The sequence below is a fragment of the Somniosus microcephalus genome, chromosome 4 (assembly GCF_052327205.1).
Source record: "Somniosus microcephalus isolate GS21.2 chromosome 4, FLI_Smic_1.0, whole genome shotgun sequence".
Classification (NCBI taxonomy): Eukaryota; Metazoa; Chordata; class Chondrichthyes; order Squaliformes; family Somniosidae; genus Somniosus; species Somniosus microcephalus.
Window position 1 is genome coordinate 280,090,664 of NC_140990.1, and position 18,409 is coordinate 280,109,072.

Here is an 18,409-nt window from a genome sequence, read left to right on the forward strand (position 1 = left end):
CTGACTGCTCCAACTCTGCATGGGCGGCACCAGTCTGTCCTACAGGTGGTGGCAGCTGCAGTGGAAAAGTGACAGTGCTAGCAGCAGGAATGCTGTCATCCTGAGAGAGGACAGCAACTCCCTGTTCGGCCGACACACTGGCACTCCCACGGGGCAGCACTGCAGCATGCGGAGCAATCTGCTGACGCACAGATTGCTGGCCTGCTGTGGCGCGGTGAGGGCCCCGGGGAATCCTGCCCGATCCAGTGAGGGTGGCAGCAGTCAGTGCTCATGTGGCCTCAATCTGCGTCTGCATGAGACCAGCCACTGACTGCATTGCAGCACTTGGCAATTGCATGGCAGCTGCCTGTGCTGCGCCGACGTCCTGGACAATCCTTGCCTGTGCTGCGCCGACGTCCTGGACACTCCTTGCCTGTGCTGCGCCAAAGTCCTGGACACTCCTTGCCTGTGCTGCGCCGAAGTTCTGGACACTCCTTGCCACTGCAGCCATGAGCTCAGTGTGCCTGTGCTCCGCCTGGGCGCTCATTTCAGCGAGGAGCCGCACCTCTTCTGCGCTCACTGTAGCAGGACTCGAGGCCAGACTCTCCCTCCGGGGAGAAGGCCGCCGAGCTTCCCTACCCCCCTCGCGTTGCTGCAGCCCGCTGGGCCCCGGAGCTTCACCCTCCTCAGACCACCCCCCCCCCGCTCCCCTCCAGGGAAGACGTGACCCCATTATGGCCATGGGCTGCCCTGCGGGTGGCACTGATGGTCCGGCTTCCTCCTCGTCATCGCCTTCAGAATCACTCACAGTGGCAGCTTGAGGGCTCGCCTCCTCACCTGGTTGTCGTCGTACGTGTCTTCACACTGTTCCCTTTGGGGAACTGTATGAAGTGGTGGAAGGATTTCTGGCTGCGATTAACGCTCCTTCCGTGACCGTAACCATCTTCGTACCAGCCATTAGGGTGGTTAGTCCTATGGCGGGAGGGTTTTACGGGCTCCCACAACCCATACGAGGGGGGGCCACCCACACCCACGGACGCAAGTATCCCGCTGGATGTCAACCCAGAATTTCGAACCGGGACTGTCTGGAGCGGGGTTCGAAACCCTACGCCTTCTGGCCCAGCGGCGGGGATGCTACCGCTACACCAAAGGCCCACCCCCTCCTCACCTGGTGAATCAGCATCTGAAAGCAGGGAGGTACAAGAGTGGCTTTAGCGTGAGGACAGGGTGGCAGCAAGGGAGGCATGAGTGCTGCAATGTACTGATTTGGCTCGAAAGTGGCAAAGGATGCTGGTGTGAGGAACAAGTGGAAGGAGAGAAGTCAAAAAGGTGATGACCTTACCATTGCTGTCCATAACGGGGTCGGCATCTCCAGTGGCGACGGGGCCAATCATCCGGCCTGCCATAATCCGTTGGACTCACTGCTCCAGATCGGTCAGGGCTTGAAGGTGAGGCTGGCCTCCTCTGGTCCGTTGCTGCTGCCTCCTATTATGCGCCATCTTGCCCTGCAAGAGAAAGGACGGGCTCTGAGTACAGTGTGCAGCCCTGATGTTGGCTGCACTGCCTCCCATGGTCGAATAGCCCTTAGTGTGCAAAGTGCTGAATGTGCGTGTGAGTTTCCTGAAAGGCCCATAGGTGTTGGATGAGGGCTAGGCATTGGGGCTTTCAGGACCCTTTGGCCATAAAGTGAGGTCGACATGCAGGGGTGAAGAGGATTCTGAAAAGGGCACTCACCCTGACGACCCGAGTGATGTCGTTGAACTTCTTCCTGCATTGCACAGGGGTCCTAGGCACCATGCTGCTGGAGGTCACTCTGTGAGCCACATCCCTCCAAGCTTTTCGATAGTCGCTGGGCAGCGGCCTCCTGCCACCGTCCGGGTACAGGAGAGATCGCCTGCGCTCCACCGCGCCAACCAGAGCCTCCAAGGCCCCTTCGCTGAACCGCTGCGCTCGCTCCCTGGCCCTCTCCATGGTCCTTGGCTTAAGTATGTGGCAACAGGTCTGTCCAGGCCGAGATTCAGGGCTCCGATGCGCAGGGTGTAGCTGCAGTTCAAGATTGACCCTCCCCTTTAAGAGCTGACCAGCGTCAGCGTGTCTGTGTGCAATCGCTAACTGGCCGCACCTGCGCTGCGCCCGCCCTCGGAGGTAGCACCTCGCTCCTCCGGCTTAGCGCCTTAAGACAGTCGTGCAGCGCCTGGTTTAGCGCTTCAAGCACCTCCTGGGGCGAAGGAGGCCAATTTAGCAGTAGGTGGCGATAATTTGCGCCGGGTGCAAAATTTCGCGCCCGGCCGATGCTTACATCCTAAACAGGGCGATACCGAATTTCTCCCCCAAGAAGTCTTATTACAATTATGCAGGGCATTGTTGAGGCCACACCTGGAGCACTGTTTACAGTTCTGGTCTCCTTACCTAAGGAAAGACATACTTGCCTTAGAGGGAGTGCAACAAATAATGCAAAAGGCATCACAACTATGTGGGACAGGCTAGATGGACCAGCTGTCCTTTTCCTGTCTGTCATTTTATATGCTCGTATGTAATACAAGGAAAAATGTGAAAGTGTTTACATATTTCTGTGTGCAAAGTGCAAACTTTGCATCCTGATCCACGTCGTCTACAATCTATATAATAAAAAGAAGTTGAAAAAGTGTACCTTACTAGTTTTGTTATACTAAGGGTGTGTTTGTTTATATGGTTTAATAGATACCTTTTGCATTTTGTGATAAGAAAGGAGAGATGATTCTAGGGATCTAAGCAAAAAAGCCTCTCCTGTGGCCTTCACTAGAATGAATTGTACCTGATTTCTTTTGAATATGGTCGTGCAAGAAAGAAGTCCTGATAAAATGATACACTTCTGCCTTCCTTTTGGCTCAATTTTAAGGCACACTGCTTTAATATTTGTTGTCTGCCTTTTGGTACCTGCTAGTAATGTTGGATGCACTACAAAATGATTTAAGATAAATAAAATTGAAATTAATAGGAAAGAAAAATTCTGTTTCCATGTTGCAAAATGGACTTATGGAAGCAAAAACAGGTTGACATCGTAGCTGCAGACTTCTAGCATCACGTGACTGCCCAAAGATTGTTTTTAATTGTTGTGTTCCATGTAGGTGAATGCCAGACGAAAGCTGGAAATGAATACTTGAGCAAGCAGGAAATATGTATTGAGATTCCAATTGAAAATGATGCTGTTCAGTTTATTCAGGATAACAAGGTGTTGCTACGTGAAATCATTAAAAAGAAATTTGACTGCATTGCTACACTTTGTATAAATGAAAATATGCCATCAGTTCCTACAACAGAAGCTTCTGCTGAGGATTCGCGTCCTGCTGAAATAACCTCTTTCCCTACTGGAGTGAGATACAAGAAGACCCTATCGGGCGGGTTTCGTATTTTTGTATGTTTGGATGATCTGACAAAACATGAGGTAGATGCTGTAGTGAATACTGCCAATGAATAATTAAAACATGACCGTGGACTTGCTCGTGCTTTGGCAAGAACAGCTGGGCATGAATTTGAAGTTGAAAGTAACAACATTGTACAACTACATGGGACAGTGCCAGTTGGTTCTGCAGTAGTCACAGGGGCTGGATGCCTCCCATGTAAAAAGGTCATTCATGCAGTGGGACCTATTTGGAGTAAATATACAAGTTCAGAAAGTGATCGCCTACTTACATTGGCCATCAGAAATAGCCTTGTGCTGGCAAATGAGTTACAAATGACCTCAATTGCCATACGTGCAGTGAGTTCTGGAAATGGTTTCCCATTACAAAGGTGTGCAGAATTGATAGTAAATACAGTTAAAACATTTCATGGGATATGGCAACCCACAGACACTTTGAAAGAAATCCGTTTAGTAAACTTCAATGAGACAACCGCTGGAGCAATAGAAAAAGCGTGTAAGAATTTTCTTGGTGATACAGAACAAAAACGCTTGCTAAGTATGGATTTCGTGCCAAATCAGATTCGTGATGTATTTGAATTCCGGAATCTTCATTTAGAAATCAAGAGAGAAAATATTGAAAATTAGAACGTATGTGCAACTTAATTTCCTTTTTAAAAAATTAGGCCTTTTGGTCCTATTGAAATCATATAGAGGGCCACTGGAATATCCTGACAGAATACATCAAATTCTGTTTTTATTACATGGAATTTTCAGGATTTTTGCCTATTTGACCTAAGAGGGATTTCAGATAATAATACGATGATACTATTAAGGTAAATTCAGCTCACAAGGAATTAATTCCATACAGCATAGCCTGTTGTTGGGAATGCAGATTAGATCCAGATGAAGCAGTTGGAGAAATGGTTACTCTTGCATACTAGATCAGCTTGAAACAATGGTGTTCATTAAGACATTCACATTTAAAATGTTGGAATGACTTCATTCATTTGTCCCAATGAGGCTAACAGCCAGGAAAGCCCACACCTTTAGCCATTTTGATTGGCAGTTCCGCTAGCCAGTCTCTGGACTTGGAGAGCTGGGAGTGTCAGATAGCAAGACTTTGGCTTCCTGTCCAGCTTAGAAAGGAAACACATGTTTTGTAGAAATCTGGAGTGATCAACAGATACGGTAGGAGAGAATTCTCTTCCAAAGGTTAGTGCTGCCTAAGTTCAGGGATTTGCTAGTCAGTAAAGTGAATTTAGCTCACCAGCAGGGCTAATATATTTTGTTGTGTTCCATATTACAAGGAACATTATGAAATAGATTGAAATTCACTGTAAACTTTATTCTGGCAATGGGGCTTAAGATTTTAGTGGGGCCTGGAGGAGATTTCCTGGCCCCACCAATACTTTAAAAAAAAACGTTACTTCTGTCTTCTGAGCAGCCAGCAGTAGTTCCTTTAACTGCCAAGTACCAATGGGTGGCATATGTACAGTGCATACATTGGCACCATAAAATAAATCCAGACCTACAACTAACCCCAATTTGCAATTGAAACCGGTAGGCACCCAGGCCACCCTGGTGAAGGCCCTCAGAAAAATGGAGCAGGAGTGGTATGTTTTGTGTCATGATTTTTGGGGCGTTCTCGCCTGTTCTCATCAGGCGGAGACCTTCATAATTGGGGCATTGTTGGTGTCAATGTTAGTGGTGCACTGCACTATGTACTTATGTCCTTCACCTAGGTTTCTTTATAATATAAATAATCATTTCTTTTAGCTGCACTGCCGGGATTAGAATTACAATTCTAAGAAAGGTTTCATCTATGATAGTAATGTGATGGCCTAGAAATTTGGCCATGTAGCAGCCATTTTTCAGCCGCTAACTGGCTTACTAAGATCCCAATATGCCAGGCAGGAAACGCATTTCCAGCCTGAATTGCACCACCTGCCATCTAGGTTAAGGTGAATGTGTTGGCATCAGGAGTGAATGTTGGGATTATTGAAAGAAAGAAAGACTAGCATTTATACAGCGCCTTTCACGACTTTGGGACATCCCAAAGCACTTTACAGCCAATTAATTGCTTCTTGATGTATGCTTGCTGTTGTAATGTAGAAATGTAAAGGGCAGAATATTTAATTTAAATTATGGTCCTGCACATCTTGGTATATGCCTATCGGCATTCTTCGGTAGCCTGGACCTTTGATGGTCTGCATCTGAGTTCTCTGTAGCAGAACTAGTATGTGATCGTACCCTCTGACAATCTGGCATCTGTGGCATCCTGTCCCTCTGTCTTGGCTCCTGCGCACTTGTAGACCTCTAACCTAGCCTCTAAAGTCCACGTGGTGCTTGTATCTGAGCCGGTGTTTGCGAAGGTCAGATCGAATGACACTGCATCTTCCTGAAAGGCTCGCTTCCTCTTCCTGCACTGGCACACGGACTTCCACATTTTCAGCACCTACAATGAAAGAGAGAGATGAGGGTTAGCTTGTGGTGTGAAGGGAGAGCAGAGAGAGAGAAGTGGGTGGTGAACACATCTGCAGCTTGTCATGCAGAGTGTGGGGGATGAGATAGAAGTCAGAAGGTATAAAGAAGATTAGGTATAAAGAAACCCTGTGCAATGTTGCCTCCAGCATTGTCCATCGCTACAGCCTTGACTTTGCCCAAGCCCATGATGGCAATAACACTTTTTTTTGAGAGTGGAGGGATTGTGCAGGCTTGTTCTTCCTCCTCCAGTGCCAGCTTGCTGTTTTGGGTTGTGTGTGACCATTTCCTGCAAGAAAGGAGTGTATTAGTGAGAGTCAGGTGAGGTGTTTGGAGAATGTGATTGTCATGGTGGAATAGCTGATAGTGTGTAAAATGTGAGTTGTGGGCAAGTGAAGATTGTAATGATGGATATGTGTGAGTATGAGGAGGAGGCGTGGTGCAGTGATTGTAGGGTAGTGATATTAGCAGGGGTGGAGAGTCTTGTGAGTCTTGCGATTAGTGAGGTTGTTAGTGGTGTAGCTGAGAGCAGTATTCTTACCTTAACAACTCTAGTGAGATCATTGAATTTCTTCTGGCATTGTAGCTGTCTGGGTGCTAGGCTCCTGGCATTCACAAACTCTGCAATCTCTTCCTACTGGTGGTGGAGTTGATGCCTCGGGGACTTCCTTCCCGAGGTTAAGAGGATGTCTCTTCTGCTATCCACTGCCTCCAAGGCAGCATTTATGAATCTTGGTGCTCTCCCAGCACTTGCTTCAGCCATAAGTCTGCTTCCAATTGCATTTCCCTGGTGTCTGCTGCCAGAATGCAGCTCCCCTTTAAGGGGTTCTCGCTGTCTTTAAGTGCTGTGATACCCGGACCCCCTACAGGCACGCACCAACAAGTAGCAGGGGCAGCGCTGGCTGCACACCTAACTCACCATTATGATCAGGCAGAATGAATATTGTGTGTCGCTTGAATTAATTATAGCCGGTGGATTCAGTGCGCCCTGCCCCCACGCGGTCGAATCCAGGAGCAATTGGATTTCTAGACCATTATCTTTAAATACAATTGAATTTTGATTTTTTTGTTATAAAGTCCAGTTCTGTTGGTAAAATGTTAATATTCATGAATGTCTACAGGAATTTAATCTGACTTAAATGAATGACCTGAAAAGTTGAAAGAGGTTACTTTTGTGACCACTTTTTTTTTGCCTTAAAACAGACCGACGTGATTGTGAATATAATATCTAGGGACCTAAATCTGAATTTGGGCAGGGTTTCTAAAGCAATTGCAGAAAAAGCTGGTCCAGACCTTCAAAAGGAGCTTCATAGAACTACAAAGACAGAACTAATACCTTTTGGAGAAGTAGTAAGAACACCAGGCTTTCAATTGAGTTGTGACTATGTGTACCATGTAGTGTATTCTCCGAATTTGTCAGGAAAGGTAGGCACTATTTTATATACACTGTAGTGTATATATATTTTAAACATAAATTTATTATGTAATTTAGTATATCCTTGTTGGGATACAGTTCTTTTTGTCCTCTAAAGGTTCTGAAGAAGATTATTTGCAAATGTTTGGAGCTTGCAAAAGAAGATAATGTTCATTCAATTGCATTTTCTGTAATAACTGATGCAAAATTATCAATCCACCTAAACAAGATGGCAAAACTTTTGATTGAAGAAATGATCAATTTTGTTGAAAGCAATGAAAACACTCGACTTGCTACTGTTTACTTTGTGCTTCATCCAGCAGAAACAGAAATTTATGAGGTAATGTAGTAATCAATCTGAGAATATAAGTTTTAAGAAGTTAATTTTAAAAATTATTTAATGGCTCTTCTATTACATTGCTCATGGTAAGTCATGTGATGCTTTGTAATTACAAGAATACAATATGATGAAATGCACATTATATTCTGTAGCTGATCTTCAGTAGTGCTGCTTACGTCCAAAAATTAGAAGCTAATTGGGGTAGAGATTGGTATGCATTGCGCCCGCTTATACCAGTTTAGAGGTCGCCCAATCTGCACAAGCGTTAGTCCTACTGCTAAATTTGTGGAATTCCTGTTGAAGGAGTCCTGTGTAAAATTTGTTCCCATTGAGTGGGGTGGGAGCCAGCCTACCCTGTTCAGGATTCTAAAGTGGCACCTGCACTGCCAACCAAAGGTAAGATTTCATTTACATTTTTTTTAATGTAACCTCTATGTGGAGCCACTGATTCGACTGTCCTGGTGATTGGCCCCATTCGTCGCTCCAACCACCACCACCCCCCAAATTTGTTTTTCCTTGTTGGACGAGCTGCCTGTGGAGGCGCGACCATTGTAGGAAACTCTTCCCCAATCATTGAGATGAGGTCGAGGATCGATTTCTATCAATCTTTGGGCCTCTTGGTTCAGGTGTGCACTGCATCCACGGACATAAAAGGGCCCGGACTAATTTATATCCCATTATTATTATGTTTCTATCTTTCTGTAACTATCTCTCTACTTGTCTCCAGCTCTAACTGGGAGGAATTCTCTTGTGCGATCCCGCAGCGGAGAATGCCAGAAAGTTCAGGCTGGGATTTCTCTCCCTTTATCCCCACTGGTGCTGCCATGAAGAATTGGTGGCAGGCCTTGGGAAGCATTGGTAAATACTTAAATGGTAAATACATTGGCCTGGATTTTGCGCTAAGAATAATGGTGCCGTTACTATGGAGTAATTCGGACAACAACTTCCGGAGTCCACACAGGCGCAGTTAAATGCGGAAATACAGAAGTTGCTGTTCATAAGAACATAAGAAATAGGAGCAGGAGTAGGCCAATCGGCCCCTCGAGCCTGCTCCGCCATTCAATAAGATCATGGCTGATCTGATCCTAACCGCCAATCCCCTATCACAGAACCATCTCCTGAATCTAACAGAATTAGACACACGAAATAGGAGCAGGATCAGGCTACACGGCCCCTGGGCCCGCTCCGCTACCCACAGGGCCATGACCGATCCGAACCTAGACTCATGTCCAAATTCCTGCCCGCTCCCTGTAACCCTTAATTCCCTTTACTTCTAGGAAACTGTCTATTTCTGTTTTAAATTTATGTAATGATGTAGCTTCTACAGCTTTTTGGGGCAGCATATTCCATGGACCTACCACCCTCTGAGTGAAGTAGTTCCTCCTCATCTCAGTTTTGAAAGAGCAGCCCCTTATTCTAAGACTATGCCCCCTAGTTCTAGTTTCACCCATCATCGGGAACATCCTCCCCGCATCCACCCGATCCAACCCCTTCACAATCTTATATGTTTCAATAAGATCGCCTCTCATTCTTCTGAACTCCAATGAGTAGAGTCCCAATCTACTCAACCTCTCCTCATATGTCCATCCCCTCATCCCCGGGATTAACCGAGTGAACCTTCTTTGTACTGACTCGAGAGCAAGTATGTCCTTTCTTAAGTATGGACACCAAAACTGTACGCAGTATTCCAGGTGCGGTCTCACCAATACCTTGTACAACTGAAGCAATACCTCCCTATTTTTATATTCTATCCCCCTAGCAATGAAAGCCAACATTCCATTGGCCTTCTTAATCACTTGCTGCAGCTGCATACTAACCTTTTGAGTTTCGTGCACCAGGACCCCCAGATCCCTTTTGTACTTCAGTACTTTCCAGTTTCTTGCCATTAAGATAATTTGCTCTACGATTTTTCCTGCCAAAGTGCAAAGTTCAATTTGCCCTGCTCCTCCACAAGCTGCACTCCACCAGTACCTCACTGATAGATTTGACATTCAAATCCATGCAAGGGCGTGAAGTTGCTGTAGTTAGTCACTAGTTATTCACTAAACATGCCATCATAAAAGGTTAGCGCTGGTGGATTCAGGTGTAAGTGAATTTTTAAAAGTGTGATAAGTCTTAATTACTGCCGAACAACCTCTCTGGCACTGAAAATTTAATTTTACAAGTGTGGAGTCTCATTCTTTCAGAATTTAATTATTGTTGAAGATTATTACAAAATTATAAATTTAAAATTTAAAAATGTTTTACTTTTTCTTTCTGTCTCTTTTTTATCTCCCCCTCTCAATCCCATCTTTCTTTCCCTCTCTTTATTTTGCTTTCTGATTTTACAATGAATTACATATTCTAATTTATACTTCCTGGTTTAGACTCTGCCTGTCTCAGTGAGGATTCTTCAATCTGATTTGTTGAAGAGCCACGCTGTTGCTTCCTCTGCTCACATATGCCACAGAACCCCCGTCGAGGGCACCGTGCTGAGGCTGAGGCTCTTTTCTCTGGAAAAGAGAAGGCTGAGGGGTGACCTGATAGAGACCTTTAAGATTCTGAATGGATTTGATAGGGTAGACATAGAGAAAATATTTCTACTTGTGGAGGAGACCAAAACTAGGAGTTGTAAATATAAGAAAGTCACTAATAAATCCAATAGGGAATTCAGAGAAGCTTCTTTACCCAGAGAGTGGTTTGAATGTGGAACTTGCTACCACAAGGAATAGTTGAGGTGAATAGCACAGATGTATTTAAGGCAACGCTGGATAAGCACATGAGGGAAAAAGGAATAGGAGGTTATGCTGTTAGGGTTGCATGAAGAGGGGTGGAACGTGGAGCCTGGACGAGTTGGGCCAAATGGCCTGTTTCTGTGCTGTACATCCTATGTAAATGGAAGGTGAAGGCCTTCTAGAAGCCTCTTCCTAGAGATGGCCCCGAAGATTTACCTGTTGAAGGCCAGTCTCTGCTGAGACCTTCAGTGGGAAGACTTGTTCTGATCTTCGGGGTGCTTTTGCCCTTCTATGCCCCTTGTTGGATCTTTGGTGTTTCCTGGCTGGCACTGGTGGGTTCTCTCTTGACAGTGGGAATCCCTCCAGAAGCCCATTGTGCACATCTAATGAATCACAACCCTGGAAAATGGGTTGGGATGGGGCGGGCATGGAGGTGTGGGAGTAAGTACCGCCCTTCCAAAATTCCACCACAAAGAGGAAAATCCAAGCCATTGTTTGCCTTTCCCCTCTTTCACTCCTTTCTTTTTCTTTCTTTCTCTCTTTTTTTCCCCTTCTACGCACCCCCATCCACCCCAACATTTTCATTGTACCTCAGGCTTGTCCCTAACTTTCTTTCACACTCTCACTCCGTTTGCATATGTTTCTTTGTCTTTGTCTCTTCTCTTCTGAATGCCTTATATGTTTTCTGTCTATCTCTCTGTCTTTCTCTGTATTTATGCATTTCTTTCACTTTTCTGCTTGTCTTGATTATCTGTCAGCTTCTTGCACAATTATCCCCTTTTTCTTTTTCCTGTAAGTTTTGTGCTCTGCCCATCTCAGCCTGTGTGAACACCAGCTGAAACCACAAGTAGAACAAGTATTTATTGTGTGGTAAATTTATTTTTTAGATGTATATATCAGTGGCTCAAAGCAACATTGTTACCAAAAGAAGTTGGAACAGAACTTTTGAAACACTTTGGTCAGTTTTGTGGTACTTGCTGGTTGTACCTAGTGCACATCTGTTATACCATAATTCAGAAAATTGTGACTACTCAGTCTCATGATGTGTCCTCTGAGCAATTCTTTTTATCCACCTCAAATAACCACTATCTTTTAGGCCAACCATGCTGATTAGGAACTAATCAAAATTAGAGGTGCCACCCCTTACATAGCTGCCTGAAAAATCCCAGAAAAGTGGAGACCCAGCGTAACTGGGTCCCAACATTTTTTCCGATGGGCTCTGTTAGACTCTCACCAACATTACAGCAAATGTCTGGCAGTCGCCTGCCCCCGCACCCCCTCCAACCTCCAAGAAATTTGGGAACCTCCGTTTTAAGTAGTTTCAGTGTTGGGCGAATGTGGTGATTATTCTTTATGTTTAGTAAGAAGTATTGTAATTGGTTGTTTGTTTCCTGCCTTGAGATATATGCTGTAAACTCATTGGTAGTTGATGTCATGTGATTTGTGGTGGCCATCTTAAATTCAGTTCTCTACAGCCTTGGTTGGGACTGGGTGTTGAAAGATGTGCTACTGGATTTTTAAAGTTAATAAAGCCTCGATTAGAAAGGCAAATCTACTCTATTTCAATTTATTAACTTTAAGTCAGAATGGAGCGATATCTTCAACCGGAACGATTCAATGCTGACCCTAATTCTGCAGGAGTGGATGATAAATGGAAGCACTGGTATCGTACATTTAAAAACTTTTTGGGTGTGTTGGATTAAGAGTCTCTAAATAAGCTGAATATGCCGATCAACTACATTGCTCCGGATGTGTATAAGTATATTTTGGACTGTGAAACTTACGAATTGGCTATTTCTACATTGGAAAAGATTTTTGTTAAACCAAAGAATGAGGTATTTGCACGTCACCTTCTATCTGCCCGTAGGCAGCAGGTGGGAGAATCTTTGGATACTTATTTACAAGCACTTCGGCGCCTTAGTGCTAACTGTAATTATAAGGCCGTGACGGCTGAAGAATATAAGGAAGAATCGGTACGGGATGCTTTTATTAATGGATTACTGTCTAGATCAATTCGTCAGCGGTTGTTAGAAAATAAGACTTTGGATCTTAAGAGTGCTTTTGAGCAAGCCTCTACATTGGGTGTGGCTCAGAGAAGTTTGGATTCTTATGCTCTTTTTAATCGGCCTGCGACTGTGGTTTCGGCAGTTCCGGATGAAAAGGAATTATGTGGACTTAATAGGAGTGGTTTACTAGATTCTGAAACAGTTTCTACTTCGGCGGCTGTTGCCTCTAGGATTCAGAAGTGTTATTTTTGTGGGAACGTCCGGCACCCTCGTCTGAAGTGTCCTGCTCGGGAGGCTGTGTGTAGTAAATGCGGCAAGAGAGGTCATTATGCACGTGTTTGTAAATCATCAGGTTCAATTACCTCCTCTGCGACTATTCAGCCTTTAGATAGGGCGTTTATTGCATCAATTTCTGCTGCATTTGCTCATGGCCTAAACAAAGCTATAGTTACGGCCCAAGTTAATGGGTTAGAAGTGAAGGCCCTTATAGATACGGGCAGTACTGAGAGTTTTATAAGTCTTCAGTTTGCGAAGGAGAAGCGTTTGAAAATTTCACCTGTTACTTATCAGGTGTATATGGCTCAGACGACTCTCACTTCACAAGTAACTGGTTGTTGCCTTGTGAAATTGATTCTTCTAGGTAATACGTATACTGATATACGCCTATCTGTTTTGCCTAATCTCTGTGCGGATATTTTGATTGGTCATGATGTGCTTCAATTACATGAGTCTCTCAGTCTTTCGTTTGGAGGGACTAAGCCACCTTTATCTATTTGTGGATTAATCTCTTTATCCATTTCTCCATTATCACTTTTTTCCAATTTGATGCCAGATTGTAAGCCAATTGCTACCAAGTCAAGAAGGTATAGCAGTCAGGATAGAGAATTTATTGATTCTGAAGTTCAACGTCTTTTATTGGAAGGAATCATTGAACCTAGTTGTTCGCCTTGGCGGGCACAGGTAGTTGTCACCACTAACGAGAGACATAAGAAACGAATGGTGATAGACTACTCTCAAACTATTAATAGGTATACTCAATTAGATGCGTACCCTTTGCCTAAGATTGATGAGCTTATCAACAAAGTATCTCAGTATAAGGTTTTTAGCACTATTGACTTAGAGTGCTTATCATCAGATTCCTATTGTTAAGAGGGATCAACCATATACGGCCTTTGAGGCCGGCGGAAAGCTGTATCAGTTTTGCCGAATACCATTTGGTGTTACTAATGGTGTTGCTTGTTTTCAACGGGCAATGGATGCTTTTATAAGTGATAAGTCTCTCTCTGACACCTTTTCATACTTAGATGACATCACGGTGTGTGGCAAATCAAGGGTGGAGCATGATTCTAATTTAGAAAGATTCCTTCAAGCTGCGGAAAAAGTTGGTTTAACTTTCAATAAAGAGAAGTGTATCTTTTCGACTACTGAGGTAAATCTACTGGGGTATATTATCTTGGGAAACAAGATTAAACCAGATCCAGAACGTCTGCGACCATTGATTGATTTACCTTGTCCTACTAATTCTAAGGCTTTGCAACGAGTTGTTGGACTGTTTTCTTATTATTCTAATTGGATTGCAAACTTTTCGCAGAAGATCCGGCCCCTTATTCAGGTTACGACATATCCTCTATCATGGGAGGCCAGGACATGTTTTGATAATTTAAAAAAGGATATCCTTGGAGCAGTTGTGCATTCTATTGATGAGCAGGTTCCCTTTGTGATTGAGATGGACGCTTCTGATTTTGCAATTGGGGCTACTCTGAACCAAAATGGAAGACCTGTGGCCTTTTTCTCACGTACCTTGAACAATAGCGAAAAAAGACATTCTTCAATGGAGAAAGAGGCGTATGCAATAGTAGAAGCACTGCGTAAATGGAGACATTATTTATCGGAGCGACATTTTACGTTGGTAACTGACCAAAAGTTTGTGTCCTTTATGTTTGATGTCAAACATTTTGGAAAGATCAAGAATGATAAAATAATGAGGTGGAGGATTGAGTTGGCATGTTACCATTTTGATATAGTTTATCGTCCGGGGAAGGATAATGTTGCTGCTGATGCGCTGTCGAGGGCTTATTGTTCTGTGATTCACGGAGATACGCTTATTAATCTTCACAATGCCTTATGTCATCCTGGGGTTACGAGGATGATACACTTCGTACGCAGTAAGAATTTGCCCTTTTCAGTTGAAGACGTCATGCGGATGACTTCATCATGTTCTATCTGTGCTCGGTGTAAACCGAATTTCTTTAAGCCTCAACGAGCTCATCTTATAAAGGCTACTTCTCCTTTTGAACGTTTGAGCGTTGATTTTAAGGGGCCTCTTCCATCAACGACTCAAAATTGATATATATTTACTGTTGTGGATGAGTTTTCAAGGTTCCCTTTTGCTTTTCCTTGTGCAGATGTATCAGCTGCTACAGTTATCAAATGTCTGACTCAACTTTTTGTCATTTTTGGGATGCCTGCGTATATCCATTCGGATCAGGGAAGTTCTTTTATGTCTTCCCAGTTGAAGGAATACCTTCAGAGTTGGGGAATCTCTACTAGGAGAACTACCCCGTATAATCCCCAGGGTAATGGACAGTGTGAACGATACAATGGGGTGATCTGGAAGGCAGTTATGTTGGCTTTGACATCCCGGAACCTTAAGAATACACAGTGGGAAATGGTACTGCCTGATGCCCTGCATTCCATTAGATCATTGCTTTCAACGGCTACTAATGTGACCCCCCCATGAAAGGCTCTTTAACTCTCCGCGGAGATCTACTACGGGATATTCGGTACCTTCATGGCTTACTATGCAGGGACCTGTGCTGCTTCGACGCCATGTTAGATTGTCAAAATATGACCCTTTAGTGGAAGAGGTGGAGCTGTTGGAGGCAAATTCCCAATATGCTCATATTCGATTCCAAGATGGGAAAGAAAGTACTGTTTCAATTAAAGACTTGGCTCCTTGTGGTGGCCAGCCCTCTTCTGAGGATATTAACAATAGTCATTCAGATAATGTGGATGTCGTTACAGATACTACGAATATTTCCAATCCTATTGCAGATAATTATACTTCTATTAGTCAGCCTTCGATGGATGTTCATGACCATCCCAGTTTACCTCCTGATGGGATTTCCAATCCGGAAACCGTTGATAATCGGGATATGGATAGCCTTCCTGCAGAAGATACTTCTGTGTCTCCTGGTGTGGGAGGGCAAGGAATTTCGCCAGGGTTAAGAAGGTCGACATGAACAAGATATCCGGTCGACCGATTGAAAATGGACTTTTAAATTGATCGTAATGTTTTAAAATTGTTGAAATATTATATTTGTATTGTTTTAGTTGAGAGATACTTAATACTTATGTGCAATGTTACCACTTGTTGCTGCTCACTTAGTATTGTATCATGTTGAATAGTTTTATTTTGTCTGTGCATAGTTTTAGTTGTAAATAATTAATTATAAATTGTAAAGGTTATTTAGGTTGGAGTATATTTTAAAAGGAGGGGTGAATGTGGTGATTATTCTTTATGTTTAGTAAGAAGTATTGTAATTGGTTGTTTGTTTCCTGCCTTGAGATATATGCTGTAAACTCATTGGTAGTTGATGTCATGTGATTTGTGGTGGCCATCTTAAATTCAGTTCTCTACAGCCTTGGTTGGGACTGGGTGTTGAAAGATGTGCTACTGGATTTTTAAAGTTAATAAAGCCTAGATTAGAAAGGCAAATCTACTCTTTTTATTTCAGCGAAATAAATGAAATCTTCATGAGGCCTGAAATAATTTTGTAGGATAAAAGGTCCCAAAGTGCAGTTCAAAACTGAATAGTATATTAGTGATCCAACAATAATTCATTTTAGGAAGTCTTTAGTCATTTTAATCCACTGTGTTGAACACAGCATCCACCATATCTTTTTATTCTTGCACTGCCACGTTCTAAAAAAGAAATTGTTTCTGTTATGATTTTCTGGAGTAAGGCGCTCTGGTATTTATTTTGAAATGACAGTACAAAGTACTTTAGCAAGATAAATGTGGATGACACTAGTTCCTTTAGTCAGTTAATGTACCTATTGTAGTTAAGCCAGTTATGGCAACAGTTTTCATCGCAAAAGTTATACTATTTGTGCAAGTCAGTGGCAAATACCACGAACAATGTTTCAACTTAAAAAATGTTTCAAAGAGAAATTATGATTGTATTTGATTTATTTTTTCCAAAGAAGTACATTTTAAGCTTCAGTAAAGAAGTAAAATGTTATTAGATGAAAATGTGTTGAATTATTTTTAAAAAATCACCAGTGCAGTTTATTGCTACACTGAAATGTGTATCCTGAAGGAAAGCTCAGTGTGATCCTTATAGAGTGGTTGAAATCACTCACTTTAATAATATTAACAGGTTGTAGGAACGATCACTACCTTAGATTGTGAAATGGAGTCAAGTAGGGTCACAGAAAAGATTCATGTGATGGAGACATTTATAAATGGTTTGATTGCTTCACTGATATAAATTTAAAAGGAAACTGGAAAATGAATGCTGTTAAATTAGAAAGGAGAAACAAAGGGCACAAAGGATTGGGAGAGACGGCTAACACTAAAGTAAGAAATAGTAAGGTGGGGTCAGACTAAGAGAGAACACAGGATGATCTAAAGATAGGTTTACAGTGTATGTATGTGAACGCACGAAGCATAGTAAAATAAGGTTGGTGAGCTGCAGGCGCAAATAGCCACCTGGGAATCTGATGTCGTGGCAATAACGGAGACCTGCCTCAAAAAAGGGCAGGATTGGGTATTAAATATTCCTGGATATAAGGTGTTCAGGAAAGATAGGAGGTGGGGTGGCAGTATTGGTTAAAGAGAATGTTACAGTGCTGGAGAGAGGATGTCCTGGAGGGGTCAAGGACAGAATCTATATGGCTAGAGTTAAGAAATAATAGAGCTACCATTACACTACTAGGTGTATTCTATAGGCCACCAACTAGTGGGAAAAATATGGAGGAGCAAATTTGCAGAGAAATTACAGAGAGGTGCAAGAACTATAGAGTAGTGATAATGGGCGACTTCACCTATCCTAATATAGACTGGGATAGTAATAGTGTAAAGGGCAGGGAGGGGAAGAATTTCTGGTGTGTTCAGGAGAACTTTCTTGTCCAGTATGTTTCCAGCCCAATGAGGAAGGAGGCATTGCTGGATCTGGTTCTGGGGAATGAAGTAGGTCAAGTGGAGCAAGTGTCAGTAGGTGAATATTTAGGGAACAGTTTAGATTAGATTAGCTATGGAAAAGGACAGGGAGCAATCTAGAGTAAAAATACTTAATTGGAGGAAGGCCAATTTCAGTGGGATGAGAACGGATCTGGCCCGGGTAAATTGGAATCAGATTGGCAGGCAAAACTGTAATGGAACAATGGGCTGCCTTTAAAGAGGAAATAGTTTGGGTACAGTCGAGGTACATTCCCACTAGGGGGAAAGGTAGGGCAACTAAAGTCAGAGCTCCCTGGATGACGAAAGAGATAGAGAATAAGATGAAGCAGAAAAAGAGAGTGTGTGACAGATGTCGGGTCGAGAATACATCTGAGAATCAGGCTAAATATAGAAAGTTCAGAGGAGAAGTGTGTGGTAAACCACTGTTATACCTGTCTGTATGTGTATGTGTATTCCACTAGGTACAGGTCTGGACATGCCTCGGCTGACTCCTCCCACTATTCCAGGTATATAAGTGACTACCTCCCAGTCCCTTAGTATTCTGGACGGGTCGACCACTCGAGACAAGACCTTCATTCTTTAGTTAATAAAAGCCTGGTTGTTACTCGCTTAACCTCAGTCTTTTGAGTAATTGATGGCGCATCAATTTTATTAACTAAATTTTTTATAATGGAGAAGATCCTCACACCAGCTTGCCTGGACCTGGACAGTCGGGAAGCGGACGCTTCCACCAAGTTTGCTCACTGGCTCACGTGCTTCGAGACATTCCTGACTGCCTCCACTGCGGTCGTAACGGATGCGAACAAACTGTCTGTCCTGATCTCCAAGGTGAACCACCGAGTGTACTCAGTCATCCGGGATGTAACCTCGTACACAGCCGCCCTCCAGCTCCTCAAGACCCAGTACAC

General features: G+C 43.4%; 1 protein-coding gene across 1 annotated transcript in view; it reads left to right on the plus strand.

The window, feature by feature from the left end:
* parp9 (poly(ADP-ribose) polymerase family member 9) overlaps nucleotides 1-18,409 on the plus strand; it is a 79,225-nt gene that overhangs the window by 12,556 nt on the left and 48,260 nt on the right. The window contains 4 exon segments of the mRNA XM_085984228.1: nucleotides 3,087-3,299; nucleotides 3,333-3,949; nucleotides 7,046-7,267; nucleotides 7,375-7,596. Coding sequence (XP_085840354.1) covers nucleotides 3,087-3,299; nucleotides 3,333-3,949; nucleotides 7,046-7,267; nucleotides 7,375-7,596 — 1,274 coding nt within the window.